At 48.2% G+C, this 23,561-nt stretch overlaps 2 protein-coding genes across 3 annotated transcripts in view; one reads left to right on the forward strand and one right to left on the reverse strand.

Annotated features, from left to right (window-relative positions):
* LOC142468142 (uncharacterized) overlaps positions 1-23,561 on the forward strand; it is a 493,482-nt gene that overhangs the window by 449,517 nt on the left and 20,404 nt on the right. The window lies entirely within an intron of this gene.
* On the reverse strand, positions 787-20,840 carry LOC142468183 (uncharacterized). Of its 2 annotated transcripts, none has more exons than XM_075574419.1 (3): positions 20,684-20,840; positions 6,323-8,203; positions 787-3,150 (listed from the first exon to the last, which is right to left on the reverse strand). In XM_075574419.1, exon 3 carries the CDS (start codon positions 3,027-3,029, stop codon positions 1,818-1,820), a length of 1,212 nt encoding a protein of 403 aa, XP_075430534.1. In that variant the 5' UTR covers positions 3,030-3,150; positions 6,323-8,203; positions 20,684-20,840; the 3' UTR covers positions 787-1,817. The 2 variants fall into 2 exon arrangements, with proteins under 2 accessions (XP_075430534.1, XP_075430544.1); XM_075574429.1 differs by lacking the exon at positions 20,684-20,840 and adding an exon at positions 11,373-13,038.

A 23,561-nucleotide genomic window follows, 5' to 3' on the forward strand; every position in this document is an offset into this window, starting at 1 on the left:
ACTATAGCCACCTCAGTATCCGTCAGTATTGTTAATACTTCTGTAATTTCCGCTCAGAAGTTTATAACCAAAGGCTGCTTTAGATGTGGGGGTTCTAAGATCTGTCACTTTAAACCATCATCCTGTTTTTCGGCCTCTAATTCTAACCAAACATTCCCTATGAAATCTTTCATCAACTGTGACTCATATGTTGTCATATACTTGTTAACCTGCGGATGCGGGTTACATAGTTACATAGTTACATAGTAGATGAGGTTGAAAAAAGACGTAGGTCCATCAAGTTCAACCTATGCTAAATTTAGACAAGGGTTGAATTATGTAGTTCGAACTACAAGGGCTCTTAAGACAAGAGTGATGGAACATCAGAGACTAATAAGAAAAGAGTGTTCACACCCTGTATCAAAGCACTGTATGCAGTGTCCAGTGGGGGGGGGGGGGGGGGGGTATACGGAATCAAACTGTACGGGGTATAGAAAAAATGACATTAAAAGAACGAGGAGGTAACAAACTGAATTTATTAGACAAAAGGGAGACCTATTGGGTCTTCATGTTGAAGACACGATCACCTTATGGCCTCAACATAGAGGGGAACCTCAGTCACTTTTTGAACTGAATTGCCCCCTCTTTGCCTCATGATCTGTGGGATTATATGAAAATTATTAGTTGCTGATCATTCCTTTTTCTTTTTCCTGTCTTTCCTTCCCATTTCCCTCCCCCCCCTCCCCATCCCCCCTCCTTTCCTTCTGTCCCTTTCCCTTCCCTCTTAATATACAATAATTAGGGTCTTATGCAAAGAAAAAACAAATCTCAAAAGGAGTGTAAAGAAACGGTTCCTTGGAATTGAGTTACCAATTCATTATATTTCCTTGGGAGGATTATATTAATCGATGAAATATTGGTTTACTTCAAAATAACAGGAAATCTATGTACAGACTATGCAGTAGTATCTGCCTATGATGTTATAGACTCCCCTCCCACAGGTTCTCTCTGCACAAGTTGCAGAATTGTATGCCCTTACCCACGCCTGCACTATTGCTGCAGGTACATCTGTTAACACCTACATTTGTGTGAAAAAGAAAGTACACCCTCTTTGGAATTCCACGGTTTTACATATCAGGACATAATAACAATCATCTGTTCCTTAGCAGGTCTTAAAATTAGGTAAATACAACCTCAGATGAACAACAACACATGACATATTACACTGTTATTATTTATTTAACAAAAATAAAGCCAAAATGGAGAAGCCATGTGTGAAAAACTAAGTATACCTTATGATTCAATAGCTTGTAGAACCACCTTTAGCAGCAATAACGAAGTAATCGTTTTCGGTATGACTATCAGTCTCTCACATCGTTGTGGAGGAATTTTGGCCCACTCTTCTTTACAACGTTGCTTCAGTTCATTGAGGTTTGCGGGCATTTGTTTATGCACAGCTTTCTTAAGGTCCCGCCACAGCATTTCAATCGGGTTGAGGTCTGGACTTTGACTGGGTGTCAGGATGTGCTCACCACAAACGAGATGGGACCGCGGTGCTGAGGTGGGATAGGATATAACGCCACCCACAGCCACGAGGGCACGTCTTGATTGAAGAGTGGTCTGGGATTCCGGGATCGGGGTAGGAGAGGTATGGATGGTAGAGGGTGCGGAAGCCAAGTCCAGGGTTAGAGAGAGAGACGTTGTCGTTACCGTAAGCCAGAATCGGAATGCCAGAGATGAGGAGAGTCGTGATGCCGTATGCCGAGTTCGGGATGCCAGAGGTGCAGGAAGACGTAGCAGAAGCCGGTCCGGTACACGAGGGAATCTGTGAAACAGAACTAGGGAGGCAGAGAGTGATGAGAACAACTGGTTCTATGCTCAGCCGACGAGTTAATGAATCTGGAGGGTATATGTAGGTATGAGGAACCAATAGCTAAGTAGCAAGGTGGGGGGGTGTGAATGGGCCAGGCTGAGACAGGGATAGGTCTAGATGAGTTCCTGAAGGAGGAGCTATAAGTCCTAGAAGTATTGGTGAATTGTATTGTGGCATTGAAAAAGGGTACTGTCTCTTTAAAGGGTTGGTGCGCCCCTGTGTGGCCGCGCCTCCCTGTGGCAGCGTCTGTAGCTGCGTGCGCGGACCCACGCCCTGAACCGAGGGCAGAAGAGGAGAGTAGACGTGCGCGCGCGCGCATAAGAGGACCGGAGCTCGGCGCCATGGGGAAGGAGTCCCTGCGAGCCGCTGGAGATCCAGACAGAGCCGCGGGTGAGTAAGGAGCACGCCGTGCACCTCGTGACTCCTGCTTCCTTACAGTACCCCCCCCCCCTTCAGGGGCGACCTCCGGGCGTCCATGACAAGGCTTGGAAGGATTCCTATGATGGAAAGCCTGAAGAAGGCGAGGTGCGTGAAGATCCCGATGGGGAATCCATGAACGTTCCTCAGGTCCGAACCCCTTCCAGTGAACCAGGTATTGTACTCCTCCTCTGGAGATCCTGGAATCCAAGATAAACTGGACCTCGTACTCCTGTTGACCTTGAATCGTAAGAGGAAGTGGAGGAGAAGTATTCTTGGAAAAGCGAGGACTCTGAAATACTGGTTTAAGTAAGGATACATGGAAGACCGAAGGTATTTTCATCGAAGGTGGAAGGCGTAGATGGTAAGCCACAGGATTAACCCTCCTAACTACGGGGAAGGGACCGAGGAACTTGGGAGCAAGCTTCATGGTAGGAACCTTTAGTCGGATATTCCTGGAAGAAAGCCACACCTTGTCTCCTGGAGCAAACTCCGGTACTTGACGTCGAAGGCGATCTGCCTGGAGTTTCTGTCTCCCTGTGGCTACCTTTAAGTTCTCCTGAATCCTTGTCCATAAGTCTTTCAGCCGGGAGATGCGCTTGTCCACCGCTGGTACTCCTGAGGATAGGGAGGAGAAGGGTAAACGGGAAGGATGAAAGCCACAATTAATAAAAAATGGAGATTCTTGAGTGGAATCATTGCGAAGAGAGTTAAGAGCAAACTCGGCCCAAGGAAGCAGATCCACCCAATCCTGCTGCATATCGGTTATAAAACATCGAAGATACTGTTCCAGGTTTTGGTTGGCCCTTTCCGTTTGCCCATTGGTCTGTGGGTGGTATCCTGAAGAGAATTGAAGTGAAATCCCCAATTGACGTCTTGTTCTGTAAAAGATAGAGGCAATATTCAATATTAATAATCGCACCTTACTGAATGAAAACCTCATTTATGGGGGGGGCTAGGAGAGAAAAAGCTTGTGTGTCATTGCATTTCTGCACGTGTCTCATAGCAGAAATTGAAAATACATTTAAACTGACTACTGCACATTTTTAAATCAGGATCTTAATTAAACATGTAGTGCTCCCCATAGGTGTTGGGGTTCCGAGCAAGAACACTTTTATGCCTCAAAAAGGCATTTATGTTGTCTTTCACTTCTCGGAAAATAAGCGGGGTCAGATAGTAATGGCGTTGGATTTCATCAATAATAGTTCTGCGTAAATTCACAGGGAGCGCTTTCTTGCACCTCGCCATCATAATTAACCACCTTGAACCATTCATTCAAGGTACAGCTTTTAATTGACGGAATGTTTCATAATGAGAAGGGCAAGTATGGACACACTTCCTCCTCTTCTGGCAAAGGATTTCTCCCGTATGCTCTGCGGGAGGTCATTTAGCGTGATGTCTGGGATCGCGGTCGGATCAGGTCGCATCGCAGGTGGTATTTGCAGCTGTACTCTCCTGGGTGCAGCGGGTTTGCTTATTTCAGTGGGTGAGGGTAGATGGTCTGGGGTTATTCGCATTTGCAACTGTACACCCCTAGGTGCAGCGGGTGGTGAAGTGGGTGTGCGGTCAGTGGGTGAGGGTAGAGTGTCTGGGAGGATGCTTTCCTCCTGTCGTATTATATCGATAGGTATCTTCAACCTTTCGTAATTGATCTTCCATCATTCATACTCGATTCTAGTGATCTCATTGTCCATCTCAAAAATATAAAATGGTGTTTACAATTCACATGGGTCACTATGGATGTGACCTCCTTATACTTCATCATTAGACACGAACAGGGGTTGGCGGCTTTGCGTCATTTTCTCGAGGGTCCAGGTAGTAATTAATATAATACCACATTTATTTTGGATGCAATATGGTTTTTATTAACTCACAATTATTTTCTTTTTGATCACAAATTCTACTTACAATCACAAGGAACAGCTATGGCACGAGTTTTGCACCTTCTTATGCTAATTTATTTATGAGGTGGTGGAAGTCTAAATTTATTTTTAGTAGCTTTAATCCTTTCAGAAAACACATTATATTCTACAAACGTTTTATCGACGATTTGATTATGATTTGGGATGGTGATTCACTCACACTGGATGCATTTTTTTATTACATTGATCAAAATACTTACAACTTAAAATTCACTTATAATTTGCACCATCACCACATTCACTACCTGGACTTTCTACTTTTATTGACACCAATAAAGACATCCATACATATGTTTACAGAAAAGAAAACTCAAGAAATACACTTCTTCGGGCAGACAGCTGCCACCCACGGTCAGTGATTAAAGGCATCCCAAAGTATCAGTCCCTCACACTGAGGAAGACTGCTCCACTGAGGAGGGTTTCCTGCGTCAGTCTGGGGAGCTGACCCAACGATGTTTTACAGCGGGGATACAAACAGGAGGCCTTACAGTTAGCCTTTGAGGGGGTGGCCTCTACTGATAGACAATCTCTATTTGATAAAATGAAAGGGACATCCCGAATGAATCAAGTAGATCTAAAACAGAACCATGACAAAACAAAAAAATATAATAAAACCTTATACAGGAAATCTTACAATAACAGATGTGATCAGGAGAACATTACTAAGGACACGGATGACATCCCTACGTTCATAACTCTATTTAACAGAAATAGTGATCAGGTTCAGTAGATAATGCGCAAACATTGGGACCTTTTACGGATGGATTACAGTCTGAGGAACATTGTAGATAAGGGTCCACGCTTTGTCTGCAGACGTGCAAACACTATAGCCACCTCAGTATCCCTCAGTATTGTTAATACTTCTGTAATTTCCGCTCAGAAGTTTATAACCAAAGGCTGCTTTAGATGTGGGGGTTCTAAGATCTGTCACTTTAAACCATCATCCTGTTTTTCGGCCTCTAATTCTAACCAAACATTCCCTATGAAATCTTTCATCAACTGTGACTCATATGTTGTCATATACTTGTTAACCTGCGGATGCGGGTTACATAGTTACATAGTTACATAGTAGATGAGGTTGAAAAAAGACATAGGTCCATCAAGTTCAACCTATGCTAAATTTAGACAAGGGTTGAATTATGTAGTTCGAACTACATGGGCTCTTAAGACAAGAGTGATGGAACATCAGAGACTAATAAAGAAAAGAGTGTTCACACCCTGTATCAAAGCACTGTATGCAGTGTCCAGTGGGGGGTGGGGGGGTATACGGAATCAAACTGTACGGGGTATAGAAAAAATGACATTAAAAGAACGAGGAGGTAACAAACTGAATTTATTAGACAAAAGGGAGACCTATTGGGTCTTCATGTTGAAGACACGATCACCTTATGGCCTCAACATAGAGTGGAACCTCAGTCACTTCTTGAACTGAATTGCCCCCTCTTTGCTTCATGATCTGTGGGATTATATGAAAATTATTAGTTGCTGATCATTCCTTTTTCTTTTTCCTGTCTTTCCTTCCCATTTCCCTCCCCCCCTCCCCATCCCCCCCTCCCCCCCTCCCCATCCCCCCCTCCCCACCCCCCCCTCCTTTCCTTCTGTCCCTTTCCCTTCCCTCTTAATATACAATAATTAGGGTCTTATGCAAAGAAAAAACAAATCTCAAAAGGAGTGTAAAGAAACGGTTCCTTGGAATTGAGTTACCAATTCATTATATTTCCTTGGGAGGATTATATTAATCGATGAAATATTGGTTTACTTCAAAATAACAGGAAATCTACAGTATGTACAGACTATTCAGTAGTATCTGCCTATGATGTTATAGACTCCCCTCCCACAGGTTCTCTCTGCACAAGTTGCAGAATTGTATGCCCTTACCCACGCCTGCACTATTGCTGCAGGTACATCTGTTAACACCTACATTTGTGTGAAAAAGAAAGTACACCCTCTTTGGAATTCCACGGTTTTACATATCAGGACATAATAACAATCATCTGTTCCTTAGCAGGTCTTAAAATTAGGTAAATACAACCTCAGATGAACAACCACACATGAGATATTACACTGTTATTATTTATTTAACAAAAATAAAGCCAAAATGGAGAAGTCATGTGTGAAAAACTAAGTATACCTTATGATTCAATAGCTTGTAGAACCACCTTTAGCAGCAATAACGAAGTAATCATTTTCGGTATGACTATCAGTCTCTCACATCGTTGTGGAGGAATTTTGGCCCACTCTTCTTTACAACGTTGCTTCAGTTCATTGAGGTTTGCGGGCATTTGTTTATGCACAGCTTTCTTAAGGTCCCGCCACAGCATTTCAATCGGGTTGAGGTCTGGACTTTGACTGGGTGTCAGGATGTGCTCACCACAAACGAGATGGGACCGCGGTGCTGAGGTGGGATAGGATATAACGCCACCCACAGCCACGAGGGCACGTCTTGATTGAAGAGTGGTCTGGGATTCCGGGATCGGGGTAGGAGAGGTATGGATGGTAGAGGGTGCGGAAGCCAAGTCCATGGTTAGAGAGAGAGACGTTGTCGTTACCGTAAGCCAGAATCGGAATGCCAGAGATGAGGAGAGTCGTGATGCCGTATGCCGAGTTCGGGATGCCAGAGGTGCAGGAAGACGTAGCAGAAGCCGGTCCGGTACACGAGGGAATCTGTGAAACAGAACTAGGGAGGCAGAGAGTGATGAGAACAACTGGTTCTATGCTCAGCCGACGAGTTAATGAATCTGGAGGGTATATGTAGGTATGAGGAACCAATAGCTAAGTAGCAAGGTGGGGGTGTGTGAATGGGCCAGGCTGAGACAGGGATAGGTCTAGATGAGTTCCTGAAGGAGGAGCTATAAGTCCTAGAAGTATTGGTGAATTGTATTGTGGCATTGAAAAAGGGTACTGTCTCTTTAAAGGGTTGGTGCGCCCCTGTGTGGCCGCGCCTCCCTGTGGCAGCGTCTGTAGCTGCGTGCGCGGACCCACGCCCTGAACCGAGGGCAGAAGAGGAGAGTAGACGTGCGCGCGCGCGCATAAGAGGACCGGAGCTCGGCGCCATGGGGAAGGAGTCCCTGCGAGCCGCTGGAGGTCCAGACAGAGCCGCGGGTGAGTAAGGAGCACGCCGTGCACCTCGTGACTCCTGCTTCCTTACAGTACCCCCCCCCTTCCTTCAGGGACGACCTCCGGGTGTCCATGACAAGGCTTGGAAGGATTCCTATGATGGAAAGCCTGAAGAAGGCGAGGTGCGTGAAGATCCCGATGGGGAATCCATGAACGTTCCTCAGGTCCGAACCCCTTCCAGTGAACCAGGTATTGTACTCCTCCTCTGGAGATCCTGGAATCCAAGATAAACTGGACCTCGTACTCCTGTTGACCTTGAATCGTAAGAGGAAGTGGAGGAGAAGTATTCTTGGAAAAGCGAGGACTCTGAAATACTGGTTTAAGTAAGGATACATGGAAGACCGAAGGTATTTTCATCGAAGGTGGAAGGCGTAGATGGTAAGCCACAGGATTAACCCTCCTAACTACGGGGAAGGGACCGAGGAACTTGGGAGCAAGCTTCATGGTAGGAACCTTTAGTCGGATATTCCTGGAAGAAAGCCACACCTTGTCTCCTGGAGCAAACTCTGGTACTTGACGTCGAAGGCGATCTGCCTGAAGTTTCTGTCTCCCTGTGGCTACCTTTACGTTCTCCTGAATCCTTGTCCATAAGTCTTTCAGCCGGGAGATGCGCTTGTCCACCGCTGGTACTCCTGAGGATAGGGAGGAGAAGGGTAAACGGGAAGGATGAAAGCCACAATTAATAAAAAATGGAGAATCTTGAATGGAATCATTGCGAAGAGAGTTAAGAGCAAACTCGGGCCAAGGAAGCAGATCCACCCAATCCTGCTGCGTATCGGTTATAAAACATCGAAGATACTGTTCCAGGTTTTGGTTGGCCCTTTCCGTTTGCCCATTGGTCTGTGGGTGGTATCCTGAAGAGAATTGAAGTGAAATCCCCAATTGACGTCTTGTTCTGTAAAAGATAGAGGCAATATTCAATATTAATAATCGCACCTTACTGAATGAAAACCTCATTTATGGGGGGGGGGGCTAGGAGAGAAAAAGCTTGTGTGTCATTGCATTTCTGCACGTGTCTCATAGCAGAAATTGAAAATACATTTAAACTGACTACTGCACATTTTTAAATCAGGATCTTAACTAAACATGTAGTGCTCCCCATAGGTGTTGGGGTTCCGAGCAAGAACACTTTTATGCCTCAAAAAGGCATTTATGTTGTCTTTCACGGCTCGGAAAATAAGCGGGGTCAGATAGTAATGGCGTTGGATTTCATCAATAATAGTTCTGCGTAAATTCACAGGGAGCGCTTTCTTGCCCCTCGCCATCATAATTAACCACCTTGAACCATTCATTCAAGGTACAGCTTTTAATTGACGGAATGTTTCATAATGAGAAGGGCAAGTATGGACACACTTCCTCCTCTTCTGGCAAAGGATTTCTCCCGTATGCTCTGCGGGAGGTCATTTAGCGTGATGTCTGGGATCGCGGTCGGATCAGGTTGCATCGCAGGTGGTATTTGCAGCTGTACTCTCCTGGGTGCAGCGGGTTTGCTTATTTCAGTGGGTGAGGGTAGATGGTCTGGGGTTATTCGCATTTGCAACTGTACACCCCTAGGTGCAGCGGGTGGTGAAGTGGGTGTGCGGTCAGTGGGTGAGGGTAGAGTGTCTGGGAGGATGCTTTCCTCCTGTCGTATTATATCGATAGGTATCTTCAACCTTTCGTAATTGATCTTCCATCATTCATACTCGATTCTAGTGATCTCATTGTCCATCTCAAAAATATAAAATGGTGTTTACAATTCACATGGGTCACCATGGATGTGACCTCCTTATACTCCATCATTAGACACGAACAGGGGTTGGCGGCTTTGCGTCATTTTCTCGAGGGTCCAGGTAGTAATTAATATAATACCACACATATTTTGGATGCAATATGGTTTTTATTAACTCACAATTATTTTCTTTTTGATCACAAATTCTACTTACAATCACAAGGAACAGCTATGGCACGAGTTTTACACCTTCTTATGCTAATTTATTTATGAGGTGGTGGGAGTCTAAATTTATTTTTAGTAGCTTTAATCCTTTCAGAAAACACATTATATTCTACAAACGTTTTATCGACGATTTGATTATGATTTGGGATGGTGATTCACTCACACTGGATGCATTTTTTTATTACATTGATCAAAATACTTACAACTTAAAATTCACTTATAATTTGCACCATCACCACATTCACTACCTGGACTTTCTACTTTTATTGACACCAATAAAGACATCCATACAGATGTTTACAGAAAAGAAAACTCAAGAAATACACTTCTTCGGGCAGACAGCTGCCACCCACGGTCAGTGATTAAAGGCATCCCAAAGTATCAGTCCCTCAAACTGAGGAAGACTGCTCCACTGAGGAGGGTTTCCTGCGTCAGTCTGGGGAGCTGACCCAATGATTTTTACAGCGGGGATACAAACAGGAGGCCTTACAGTTAGCCTTTGAGGGGGTGGCCTCTACTGATAGACAATCTCTATTTGATAAAATGAAAGGGACATCCCGAATGAATCAAGTAGATCTAAAACAGAACCATGACAAAACAAAAAAATATAATAAAACCTTATACAGGAAATCTTACAATAACAGATGTGATCAGGAGAACATTACTAAGGACACGGATGACATCCCTACGTTCATAACTCTATTTAACAGAAATAGTGATCAGGTTCAGTAGATAATGCGCAAACATTGGGACCTTTTACGGATGGATTACAGTCTGAGGAACATTGTAGATAAGGGTCCACGCTTTGTCTGCAGACGTGCAAACACTATAGCCACCTCAGTATCCCTCAGTATTGTTAATACTTCTGTAATTTCCGCTCAGAAGTTTATAACCAAAGGCTGCTTTAGATGTGGGGGTTCTAAGATCTGTCACTTTAAACCATCATCCTGTTTTTCGGCCTCTAATTCTAACCAAACATTCCCTATGAAATCTTTCATCAACTGTGACTCATATGTTGTCATATACTTGTTAACCTGCGGATGCGGGTTACATAGTTACATAGTTACATAGTAGATGAGGTTGAAAAAAGACGTAGGTCCATCAAGTTCAACCTATGCTAAATTTAGACAAGGGTTGAATTATGTAGTTCGAACTACATGGGCTCTTAAGACAAGAGTGATGGAACATCAGAGACTAATAAAGAAAAGAGTGTTCACACCCTGTATCAAAGCACTGTATGCAGTGTCCAGTGGGGGGTGGGGGGGTATACGGAATCAAACTGTACGGGGTATAGAAAAAATGACATTAAAAGAACGAGGAGGTAACAAACTGAATTTATTAGACAAAAGGGAGACCTATTGGGTCTTCATGTTGAAGACACGATCACCTTATGGCCTCAACATAGAGTGGAACCTCAGTCACTTCTTGAACTGAATTGCCCCCTCTTTGCTTCATGATCTGTGGGATTATATGAAAATTATTAGTTGCTGATCATTCCTTTTTCTTTTTCCTGTCTTTCCTTCCCATTTCCCTCCCCCCCTCCCCATCCCCCCCCTCCCCCCTCCCCATCCCCCCTCCCCACCCCCCCCCTCCTTTCCTTCTGTCCCTTTCCCTTCCCTCTTAATATACAATAATTAGGGTCTTATGCAAAGAAAAAACAAATCTCAAAAGGAGTGTAAAGAAACGGTTCCTTGGAATTGAGTTACCAATTCATTATATTTCCTTGGGAGGATTATATTAATCGATGAAATATTGGTTTACTTCAAAATAACAGGAAATCTATGTACAGACTATTCAGTAGTATCTGCCTATGATGTTATAGACTCCCCTCCCACAGGTTCTCTCTGCACAAGTTGCAGAATTGTATGCCCTTACCCACGCCTGCACTATTGCTGCAGGTACATCTGTTAACACCTACATTTGTGTGAAAAAGAAAGTACACCCTCTTTGGAATTCCACGGTTTTACATATCAGGACATAATAACAATCATCTGTTCCTTAGCAGGTCTTAAAATTAGGTAAATACAACCTCAGATGAACAACAACACATGAGATATTACACTGTTATTATTTATTTAACAAAAATAAAGCCAAAATGGAGAAGTCATGTGTGAAAAACTAAGTATACCTTATGATTCAATAGCTTGTAGAACCACCTTTAGCAGCAATAACGAAGTAATCATTTTCGGTATGACTATCAGTCTCTCACATCGTTGTGGAGGAATTTTGGCCCACTCTTCTTTACAACGTTGCTTCAGTTCATTGAGGTTTGCGGGCATTTGTTTATGCACAGCTTTCTTAAGGTCCCGCCACAGCATTTCAATCGGGTTGAGGTCTGGACTTTGACTGGGTGTCAGGATGTGCTCACCACAAACGAGATGGGACCGCGGTGCTGAGGTGGGATAGGATATAACGCCACCCACAGCCACGAGGGCACGTCTTGATTGAAGAGTGGTCTGGGATTCCGGGATCGGGGTAGGAGAGGTATGGATGGTAGAGGGTGCGGAAGCCAAGTCCATGGTTAGAGAGAGAGACGTTGTCGTTACCGTAAGCCAGAATCGGAATGCCAGAGATGAGGAGAGTCGTGATGCCGTATGCCGAGTTCGGGATGCCAGAGGTGCAGGAAGACGTAGCAGAAGCCGGTCCGGTACACGAGGGAATCTGTGAAACAGAACTAGGGAGGCAGAGAGTGATGAGAACAACTGGTTCTATGCTCAGCCGACGAGTTAATGAATCTGGAGGGTATATGTAGGTATGAGGAACCAATAGCTAAGTAGCAAGGTGGGGGTGTGTGAATGGGCCAGGCTGAGACAGGGATAGGTCTAGATGAGTTCCTGAAGGAGGAGCTATAAGTCCTAGAAGTATTGGTGAATTGTATTGTGGCATTGAAAAAGGGTACTGTCTCTTTAAAGGGTTGGTGCGCCCCTGTGTGGCCGCGCCTCCCTGTGGCAGCGTCTGTAGCTGCGTGCGCGGACCCACGCCCTGAACCGAGGGCAGAAGAGGAGAGTAGACGTGCGCGCGCGCGCATAAGAGGACCGGAGCTCGGCGCCATGGGGAAGGAGTCCCTGCGAGCCGCTGGAGGTCCAGACAGAGCCGCGGGTGAGTAAGGAGCACGCCGTGCACCTCGTGACTCCTGCTTCCTTACAGTACCCCCCCCCCCTTCCTTCAGGGGCGACCTCCGGGTGTCCATGACAAGGCTTGGAAGGATTCCTATGATGGAAAGCCTGAAGAAGGCGAGGTGCGTGAAGATCCCGATGGGGAATCCATGAACGTTCCTCAGGTCCGAACCCCTTCCAGTGAACCAGGTATTGTACTCCTCCTCTGGAGATCCTGGAATCCAAGATAAACTGGACCTCGTACTCCTGTTGACCTTGAATCGTAAGAGGAAGTGGAGGAGAAGTATTCTTGGAAAAGCGAGGACTCTGAAATACTGGTTTAAGTAAGGATACATGGAAGACCGAAGGTATTTTCATCGAAGGTGGAAGGCGTAGATGGTAAGCCACAGGATTAACCCTCCTAACTACGGGGAAGGGACCGAGGAACTTGGGAGCAAGCTTCATGGTAGGAACCTTTAGTCGGATATTCCTGGAAGAAAGCCACACCTTGTCTCCTGGAGCAAACTCTGGTACTTGACGTCGAAGGCGATCTGCCTGAAGTTTCTGTCTCCCTGTGGCTACCTTTACGTTCTCCTGAATCCTTGTCCATAAGTCTTTCAGCCGGGAGATGCGCTTGTCCACCGCTGGTACTCCTGAGGATAGGGAGGAGAAGGGTAAACGGGAAGGATGAAAGCCACAATTAATAAAAAATGGAGAATCTTGAATGGAATCATTGCGAAGAGAGTTAAGAGCAAACTCGGCCCAAGGAAGCAGATCCACCCAATCCTGCTGCGTATCGGTTATAAAACATCGAAGATACTGTTCCAGGTTTTGGTTGGCCCTTTCCGTTTGCCCATTGGTCTGTGGGTGGTATCCTGAAGAGAATTGAAGTGAAATCCCCAATTTTCGAGAAAAGGCACGCCAAAATCTTGATACAAATTGAGATCCGCAATCCGAAACAATGGTTGCTGGCACCCCATGAAGACGAAAAATCTCCTGAATGAAGATATCCGCAAGGCGGGAGGAATTCGGAAGACCCCTTAAAGGCACCAGGTGTGTCTGTTTGGAAAAACGATCAATGACCACAAGAATCGTATCCTTTCCCTTGGAGTCTGGAAGCTCTACAATGAAGTCCATAGAAATATGGTTCCAGGGACGATCTGGAATGGGTAAAGGAAGAAGAAGGCCTGCTGGTTTGACCCGAGGTACCTTGTTGCGAGCACAAGTACCACACGCTTTGACAAACTCCTCTACATCCTTAGCCACCAGAAGGTGCGTTGAACCAGGTCATTGGTCTTCCGTATCCCCGGATGTCCTGCAGATTTAGAAGAATGGCACCATTCGAGAACTTTTTTGCGGTGTTGGAATGCCGTGTAGAGTTTTCCCTCCGGAACTTTGAGCCCTATAGGAGTCTGGGATTGTTCGGATTGAATCTTGCCCATAATATCAAAGGAGTTGGCGGACAAGATACATCTAGAAGGAATGATTGTCTCTAGCTGCTCTTCAGATTTGTCCTCAGCAAGGAACTGTCGAGAGAGAGCATCCGCTTTAAGATTCTTGGAACCAGGAATGAAGGAGATAAGAAAATTAAATCGTGAAAAAAATAATGCCCAGCGGGCCTGCCGAGAGTTCAAACGACGTGCCCCTTCTAGGTAGAGAAGGTTCTTATGGTCTGTAAGAATGGTTATGGGTGTCTCTGTACCTTCTAAGAAATGTCTCCACTCCTCTAATGCCAATTTGATCGCCAAAAGCTCCCGGTTCCCGACATCGTAGTTCCGTTCTGCAGATGAAAATTTCTTCGAAAAGAAGGCACACGGGTGCAGTCTGGCTAAGGGAGATGTCCTCTGGGACAAAACAGCCCCAGCCCCGATGTCAGAAGCATCTACCTCCAAGGTAAATGGAAGTTTAGGATCCGGGTGTGTGAGGATGGGTGCAGAGACAAAAGCCCTTTTCAGCAGATCAAATGCCTGTATGGCGGTTTCAGACCATGATGAAGGATCTGCACCTTTCTTAGTGAGAGCAGTTATGGGAGATACTGTAGAGGAAAAATTGCGGATGAAACGTCGATAATAGTTCGCAAAACCCAGGAAGCGTTGCACGGCTTTGAGAGTGGTTGGACGAGGCCAGTCCAAAATCGCCTTAAGTTTCTCTGGATCCATATTGAAACCGGAATCAGAAATAACGTAACCCAAAAACGCCACTGATTTGAGATGGAACTGACATTTCTCCAATTTCGCAAAGAGATGGTTCTCCCGAAGGCGTAACAACACTTGTTGAACGTGTTTGATGTGTTCTTGAGTGGATTGGGAAAAGATAAGGATGTCATCCAGGTAAACAATAAGAAATTTGTTAAGAATGTCCCGAAAAATTTCGTTGACAAAATCCTGGAAAACTGCTGGTGCGTTGCACAGTCCGAACGGCATCACCAGTTATTCGTAGTGGCCGTCATGGGTGTTAAAGGCAGTCTTCCACTCGTCTCCCTACTAAATTGTAGGCACCTCTCAGATCCAATTTAGAAAAGATAGTAGCTCCCTGGAGACGGTCAAATAGTTCCGGAATCAAGGGCAGAGGGTAGCGATTCTTGCGCGTGATGTTATTCAACCCCCGGTAGTCAATGCATGGACGGAGAGAACCGTCTTTCTTTTTGACGAAGAAGAAGCCTGCACCAACTGGAGAGGAAGATTTTCTGATGAAACCCCTTTCTAAATTCTCAGTGATGTAGGTGCTCATGGCTTTCGTCTCTGGGAGAGAGAGCGGATAGGATCGTCCTCTAGGAAGAGGTGCTCCAGGAAGTAGATCAATGGGACAATCGAAAGAACGGTGAGGAGGTAGTATCTCGGAACGTGCCTTGTCGAACACATCACGGAATTCCCAGTACTCAGAAGGTAGAGAATCGATCCTCTCTGGCAGGGTAGACAACCCACCAATCCTCTGGGAAATCCTGGTACAGGTCTTGGCACACGAAGTGGCCCACTGAATGGGTTCCCGATCCGTCCAGTCGATGCGAGGATTATGGAGTTGAAGACAAGGAAGACTCACAATCAGCTCAGCCGAGGAAGAGTGTATCACATCGAGAGTAAGGAACTCCGTATGAAGATCAATGAACTGCATTAGGAGAGGCACCGTCTGTAGCGTGATAAATGCCGGTTGTAGAGGTCGACCGTCAATAGCCTCCAAACCTACTGGCGTTTTCTTGGTGATAAGCAAAATATTGTTTTGCCTAGCGAAAGTCTCATCGATGAAGTTACCAGCGGACCCGGAATCAATGAACACTCACTCTTGAGCGTGAAACCCCTCTCCAGACAGTGTTATATTCAACATTATCCTCGTGGGAAGTACGTCCTTGACAATAGGAGAAAGGGTGAGAATTCCCAACGAAACTCTCCTGGATTTCATTGGGAGTTGGCGTTTCCCGGCTTGTGAGGACACTGGGGTAACGTGTGACTGGAGTTGCCACAGTACATGCAGAGACCGGCATTGCGCCGATGTTGTCTCTTGGCAGGAGACAACCTGTTGCCCCCCAACTGCATGGGTTCCGGAATGTTCTCGGTAGGAGGCAACGGAGGAATGAAGGAAGGAGCAAGGTTTCTTGACACCCGTTGTCGGTAACGAGAGCGTTCGTATCTTCGTTCCTGTAGACGCTGATCTACTCGAACCGCCAGGGCGATTAACTCCTCTAAATCAGTAGGACGGTCCCGCGCCGCGATCTCATCCTTCAGGGACTCAGACAGACCCTGCCAAAACGCAGAAGATAGTGCTTCATTATTCCAACCCGTCTCACCGGCAAGAGTGCGGAACTCCACGGCATACCCAGCGACGGTACGATCTCCCTGGGTTATATGATGAAGAGCCGAAGCTGCCGTTAATTTCCGTGCCGGGGTATTGAAAACTCTTCGGAACTCCTCGACGAAGAGATCGATGTCCTGTGTGAGAGGCCCTTGTTGTTCCCAGATGGGAGAAGCCCATGCCAGTGCCTGGTCGGTGAGCAGAGACAGGATGTAGCCGACCCTGGAAATGGAAGAGACAAAACGAGAGGGAGAGAGACGAAATTGGATGAGGCATTGGTTAAGGAAGCCCCTACATCCTTGGGGATCCCCAGCATAGTGTTTGGGAGGAGGAATACGAGGTTCCAGGGCAAACGGAGGAGTGGGAAAGGTAGTTGCAGGTGCAGGGGAAGCTCCAGGTGACAGTTGCCGAGTGAGAGCTCGAACTTGAACCGTAAGGGAGTGAACACTTTGCTGCAATGTATCCGTCCGTCTATCCGCTTGTTCCAGATAAGTCTCTAGTCTGGTAAAAAGAGCAGTATGAGCATTAATAGTGCGCTCCACCTCAGCGGGGTCCATGTTTGTTGGGCTGAGCATAATGTCAGGATGTGCTCACCACAAACGAGACGGGACCGCGGTGCTGAGGTGGGATAGGATATAACGCCACCCACAGCCACGAGGGCACGTCTTGATTGAAGAGTGGTCTGGGATTCCGGGATCGGGGTAGGAGAGGTATGGATGGTAGAGGGTGCGGAAGCCAAGTCCAGGGTTAGAGAGAGAGACGTTGTCGTTACCGTAAGCCAGAATCGGAATGCCAGAGATGAGGAGAGTCGTGATGCCGTATGCCGAGTTCGGGATGCCAGAGGTGCAGGAAGACGTAGCAGAAGCCGGTCCGGTACACGAGGGAATCTGTGAAACAGAACTACTGTAGGGAGGCAGAGAGTGATGAGAACAACTGGTTCTATGCTCAGCCGACGAGTTAATGAATCTGGAGGGTATATGTAGGTATGAGGAACCAATAGCTAAGTAGCAAGGTGGGGGTGTGTGAATGGGCCAGGCTGAGACAGGGATAGGTCTAGATGAGTTCCTGAAGGAGGAGCTATAAGTCCTAGAAGTATTGGTGAATTGTATTGTGGCATTGAAAAAGGGTACTGTCTCTTTAAAGGGTTGGTGCTCCCCGTGTGGCCGCGCCTCCCTGTGGCAGCGTCTGTAGCTGCATGCGCGGACCCACGCCCTGAACCAAGGGCAGAAGAGGAGAGTAGACGTGCGCGCGCGCGCATAAGAGGACCGGAGCTTGGCGCCATGGGGAAGGAGTCCCTGCGAGCCGCGGGAGGCCCAGACAGAGCCGCGGGTGAGTAAGGAGCACGCCGTGACTCCTGCTTCCTTACACTGGGCCATTGAAACACCTTGATTCTTTTCTTTTTCAGCCATTCTGTTGTAGATTTGCTGGTGTGCTTGGGATCATTGTCCTGTTGCATGACCCAATTTCGGCCAAACTTTAGCTGTCGGATAGATGGCCTCACATTTGACTCTAGAATATTTTGGTATAAAGAGGAGTTCATGGTCGACTCAATGACTGCAAGGTTCCCAGGTCCTGTGGCTGCAAAACAAGCCCAAATCATCACCCCTCCACCACTGTCCTGGACAGGATTACACATTTTCTGTCTCCCTTTGCAGTTTTGACTATTCCTGTCTCCCTTGTTTGGTTAAAGATAGGGGGTTTTACTGCATAAGAATCCCTGCAGCCGATCGGGAGTCAGTTCCATCTAAACTTGACTTTAAACTTTTCACCATCGTAACCCAAGTCAAGAGTTCGTAAGAACTAAGGATTCCAGAACCAATTCTACAGTGGTAGAACGAAGAAAGCAGCTCCGGCGGAGAAACAGCGGTTGCGAGAGGCGCCACTGTCCAAAGACTGTTTTCGGCTCTGTTTGCGCACAACTCCCGCTCCTGGGAAATTGTGCCTAGAGACTGTATTTCTAAAGATTTCGCTTTGGGACTAGAAGATTTCGTTTTACCCCATCCCAGTAAGTGTATTTCAAGTGTTTTTTACACTAATATGCGTATGTCTGTAAATAAATCACAATTTATTTGATCTCTTGCTTTGCTCAATCAAAGCATCCGGGTATGAAGGTGTTAAAAAGTGCTGGTCTCCTGTGACAGCCAGTACTAGCGTTTGTTGATCCACAAAAACCCTATTTGCTCCATGTGCATGCCAGTCTAGAGGGGAGAGGAGTAGTGCTGTAGTAGGAGCACCCTGAGGGGCCAAGACCCATAGCATTCATGAATCAGGGGCTGGCGCTTCAGAGAGGAACTACACCTTAGGATCCTTGTTATGTGAAAATACAGATCCCGACAAAGGTTTCTTGCAGTCCCAATATATTTATTCCTGAGGCATTATACAATACCAAGCCTCAGTCTTTAGCAGGAATTAGATGGTACACAGGTTATAGGCAGAAAGTAGTGTCTTGGGTTAGCTGTTACTTTCTGCTCTGAGGTAATTTTCCTCAAGCATGTCATTATAAAGCATTGTCTAACTACAAATTCATATCTTGTTAGTATGAAGTTACATCTTATAACAAGGCACAAAGCATATATTCATAGTCGGAGGTCGTATATCTAAGGTCAGTGTTCAGGAACTTAACTATCTAACTCCTGTTTACTCCCACAAACACCAAGCAAAGATGTTTCTTTTTGCACTGTGTAAATGCCTGTCTCAGCATTTTTAGTGCATGCAAAATTCACCCTTTAAATGTCTTCTTCAGTGAAGCTGAACTTTGAACCCCAAAAATCTATCTACAAATCCCCTCTCAGTGCATTGGCACTATCGGAGTTTCAATAGAAGATTTTTCTGGGACTTGTGGGCCTCAGCAATGAGCTGTTAGTGTTTCAGATAAACGACTTCAAAAGTACAATACAAATAGAATTGAATAGCAAACATTACTATTGCACATACTAATAAAGCTATGATTGGATGTATCATAACACTTTAACACACTATTGACTTTTGGACTATATCCAAAAGGGTATTCGAACCAGGATATTTTTTTATTTATATTTAAGTAATAATCCCAGAAGAACAAGGCATTAATGGCCAATAATGCCCTGTTCTGAGGGGATTATTACTATTATAGGCTAAATGTAGGCTTTTTTCATAAATAGACATTTTTGTATAGTTATATAGATTTTTTTAAATTAAAATAAAATTGTAAATACATTAAACCACCTCTATACTGTATACACTTACAATGCAGCTAACTATATCCACACTGCCGCCCCCTCTGTGTACACACACTGCAGCTCTACACACACACACACACACACACTTCAGCTCTATACAGGCATACCCCGGTTTAAGGACACTCACTTTAAGTACACTCGCGAGTAAGGACATATCGCCCAATAGGCAAACGGCAGCTCACGCATGCGCCTGTCAGCACGTTCTGAACAGCAATACCGGCTCCCTACCTGCACCGAAGCTGTGCGCAAGCGGGGAGACTATAGAGCCTGTTACAAATGCGTCATTTACATCAGTTATGCACATATTTGACGATTGCAGTACAGTACATGCATCGATAAGTGGGAAAAAGGTAGTGCTTCACTTTAAGTACATTTTCGCTTTACATACATGCTCCGGTCCCATTGCGTACGTTAATGCGGGGTATATATATATATATATATATATATACAGTGTTCGACAAACCTATACATTTGCTCGCCCCGGGCGAGTGGATTTAACCCCCGGGCGAGTAAATATTGGCCCAAGCAGCACACGTTTGGTACTAGGTGGCGAGTAGATTTTTTTTGTGTGGCGAGTAGATTTTTTGGTGATTTGTCAACCACTATATATATATATACACACACACACACACACACACACGCGCACAAACACACACTTCAGCTCTATACACACACTGCAGCGTTACACACAAAACAGCACCTCTACACACAAACTCTACACAAACTCTGCTGCTACACACAACACAACAACACACACACTGCAGAAAGCCACTTACTTACTTTACAGCCACACACTCTCTCCCTCCCCAATTCAATTAAATCTGTCAGCTCTGTTCACGGAGGGAGGGGACGAGTCACTGCCAGGCTGCTACTTCCTAACCAATCCCCTGCCCTGTCTGAGAGCTGTTCCTGCCTCCTGACCAATCCCCTGCTCTGTCTCAAAACTGTTCTGAAAGCTGATTGGCTGGAAATAAACACATTGGAAATAAACACATTGCATGCTGCAAAAATTCCGGGCATTACTGATTGGATAATGCCCAGATTTTTAACCAATCAGAGCAGGGATTTCAATAATGGCCGGAATTTGACAGCTTTAGCCTATAATTATTTATAAAAAATCTTTTACCAGGAAGTAACACATTAAGAGTTACCTCTCGTTTTCCTGCGTGTCCTGGGCACAGAGTTATAACAATACATTGTTACATTAAAAGAGCAGGGTTATACAGTCAGTCACAGACATTTCATGGACAGATAGTTGGAAAATTGGGTACAGGGGATAAAATGGCTGGCGAGATTCAAATTGAAATAGAGAAGCTTTAATATCACCAAACGGCTCACACCCTTTAGCTGCCTTTCGACTGCGCCAAAAGCTGTCCGCCTTTGCGGCAACGCGGATGTGCACTGAAGGGCTTCAGATTGAGTGAAGCTGGGAATTCAAAGTCCTTTGTCCTCTTGGCTCATTAACTTTCCAGCGGGATAGCTTTGCATCTTACTGCTTCCCCTCTCTTCCCCCAGCATCTTACTGCTCCCCATCTCCTCCCCCCAGCATCTTACTGCTCCCCCTCTCCTCCCCCCAGCATCTTACTGCTCCCCCTCTCCTCCCCCCAGCATCTTACTGCTCCCCCTCTCTTCCCCCAGCATCTTACTGCTCCCCATCTCCTCCCCCCAGCATCTTACTGCTCCCCCTCTCCTCCCCCCAGCATCTTACTGCTCCCCCTCTCCTCCCCCCAGCATCTTACTACTCCCCCTCTCCTCCCCCCAGCATCTTACTGCTCCCCCTCTCCTCCCCCCAGCATATTACTGCTCCCCCTCTCCTCCCCCCAGCATCTTACTGCTCTTCCTCTCCTCCCCACAGCATCTTACTGCTCCCCCTCTCCTCCCCCCAGCATCTTACTGCTCCCCCTCTCCTCCCCCCAGCATCTTACTGCTCCCCCTCTCCTCCCCCCAGCATCTTACTGCTCTCCCTCTCCTCCCCCCAGCATCTCACTGCTCCCCCTCTCCTCCCCCCATCTCACTGCTCCCCCTCTCCTCCCCCCATCTCACTGCTCCCCCTCTCCTCCCCCCCCCCCAGCATCTCACTGCTCCCCCTCCCCCAGCATCTCACCGCTCCCCCTCTCCTCCCCTCCAGCATCTCACTGCTCCCCCTCTCCTCCCCCCCAGCATCTCACTGTTCCCCCTCTCCTCCCCCCCATCTCACTGCTCCCCCTCTCCTCCCCCCCAGCATCTCACTGCTCCCCCTCCCCCAGCATCTCACTGCTCCCCCTCTCCTCCCCCCCCAGCATCACACTGCTCCCCTCTCCTCCCCCCCCAGCATCACACTGATCCCACTCTCCTCCCCCCCCAGCATCTCACTGCTCCCCCTCTCCTCCCCCTCCCCCAGCATCTCACTGCTCCCCCTCTCCTCCCCCCTCCCCCCAGCATCTCACCGCTCCCCCTCTCCTCCCCTCCAGCATCTCACTGCTCCCCCTCTCCTCCCCCCCATCTCACTGCTCCCCCTCTCCTCCCCCCCATCTCACTGCTCCCCCTCTCCTCCCCCCCATCTCACTGCTCCCCCTCTCCTCCCCCCCCATCTCACTGCTCCCCCTCTCCTCCCCCCCATCTCACTGCTCCCCCTCTCCTCCACCCCCAGCATCTCACTGCTCCCCCCCAGCATCTCACTGCTCCCCCTCTCCTCCCCCAGCATCTCACTGCTCTCCCTCTCCCCCCCCCAGCATCACACTGCTCCCTCTCCTCCCCCCCCCCAGCATCTCACTGCTCCCCCTCTCCTCCCCCCCAGCATCTCACTGCTCCCCCTCTCCTCCCCCCCAGCATCTCACTGCTCCCCCTCTCCTCCCCCCCCCCCAGCATCTCACTGCTCCCCCTCCCCCAGCATCTCACTGCTCCCCCTCTCCTCCCCCCCAGCATCTCACTGCTCCCCCTCTCCCCCCCCAGCATCACACTGCTCCCCCTCTCCTCCCCCCAGCATCACACTGCTCCCCCTCTCCTCCCCCCCCAGCATCTCACCGCTCCCCCTCTCCAGCATCTCACTGCTCCCCCTCTCCTCCCCCCCAGCATCTCACTGCTCCCCCTCTCCTCCCCCCCAGCATCTCACTGCTCCCCCTCTCCTCCCCCCATCTCACTGCTCCCCCTCTCCTCCCCCCAGCATCACACTGCTCCCTCTCCTCCCCCCCAGCATCTCACCGCTCCCCCTCTCCAGCATCTCACTGCTCCCCCTCTCCTCTCCCCCAGCATCTCACTGCTCCCTCTCCTCCCCCCATCTCACTGCTCCCCCCCTCTCCTCCCCCCCCTCTCACTGCTCCCCCTCTCCTCCCCCCCAGCATCTCACTGCTCCCCCTCTCCCAGCATCTCACTGCTCCCCCTCTCCTCCCCCCCCAGCATCTCACTGCTCCCCCTCCCCCACCCAGCATCTCACTGCTCCCCCTCTCCTCCCCCCCCCCCAGCATCTCACTGCTCCCCCTCTCCTCCCCCCCCCAGCATCTCACTGCTCCCCCTCTCCTCCCCCCCCCAGCATCTCACCGCTCCCCCTCTCCTCCCCTCCAGCATCTCACTGCTCCCCCTCTCCTCCCCCCATCTCACTGCTCCCCCTCTCCTCCCCCCCATCTCACTGCTCCCCCTCTCCTCCCCCCCAACTCACTGCTCCCCCTCTCCTCCCCCCCATCTCACTGCTCCCCCTCTCCTCCCCCCCCCCAGCATCTCACTGCTCCCCCCCCCCAGCATCTCACTGCTCCCCCTCTCCCCCCCCCCCAGCATCTCACGGCTCTCCCTCTCCCCCCCCCCCCAGCATCTCACTGCTCTCCCTCTCCCCCCCCCAGCATCACACTGCTCCCCCTCTCCTCCCCCCCAGCATCTCACTGCTCCCCCTCTCCTCCCCCCCCAGCATCTCACTGCTCCCCCTCTCCTCCCCCCCCCAGCATCTCACTGCTCCCCCTCTCCTCCCCCCCCAGCATCTCACTGCTCCCCCTCTCCTCCCCCCTCCAGCATCTCACTGCTCCCCCTCTCCTCCCCCCCCCAGCATCTCACTGCTCCCCCTCTCCTCCCCCCCCCAGCATCTCACTGCTCCCCCTCTCCTCCCCCTCCCCCCAGCATCACACTGCTCCCCCTCTCCTCCCCCCCCAGCATCTCACTGCTCCCCCTCCCCCCAGCATCTCACTGCTCCCCCTCCCCCCAGCATCTCACTGCTCCCCCTCTCCTCCCCCCCCCCAGCATCTCACTGCTCCC

The sequence above is a fragment of the Ascaphus truei genome, chromosome 1, assembly GCF_040206685.1.
Source record: "Ascaphus truei isolate aAscTru1 chromosome 1, aAscTru1.hap1, whole genome shotgun sequence".
Classification (NCBI taxonomy): domain Eukaryota; kingdom Metazoa; phylum Chordata; class Amphibia; order Anura; family Ascaphidae; genus Ascaphus; species Ascaphus truei.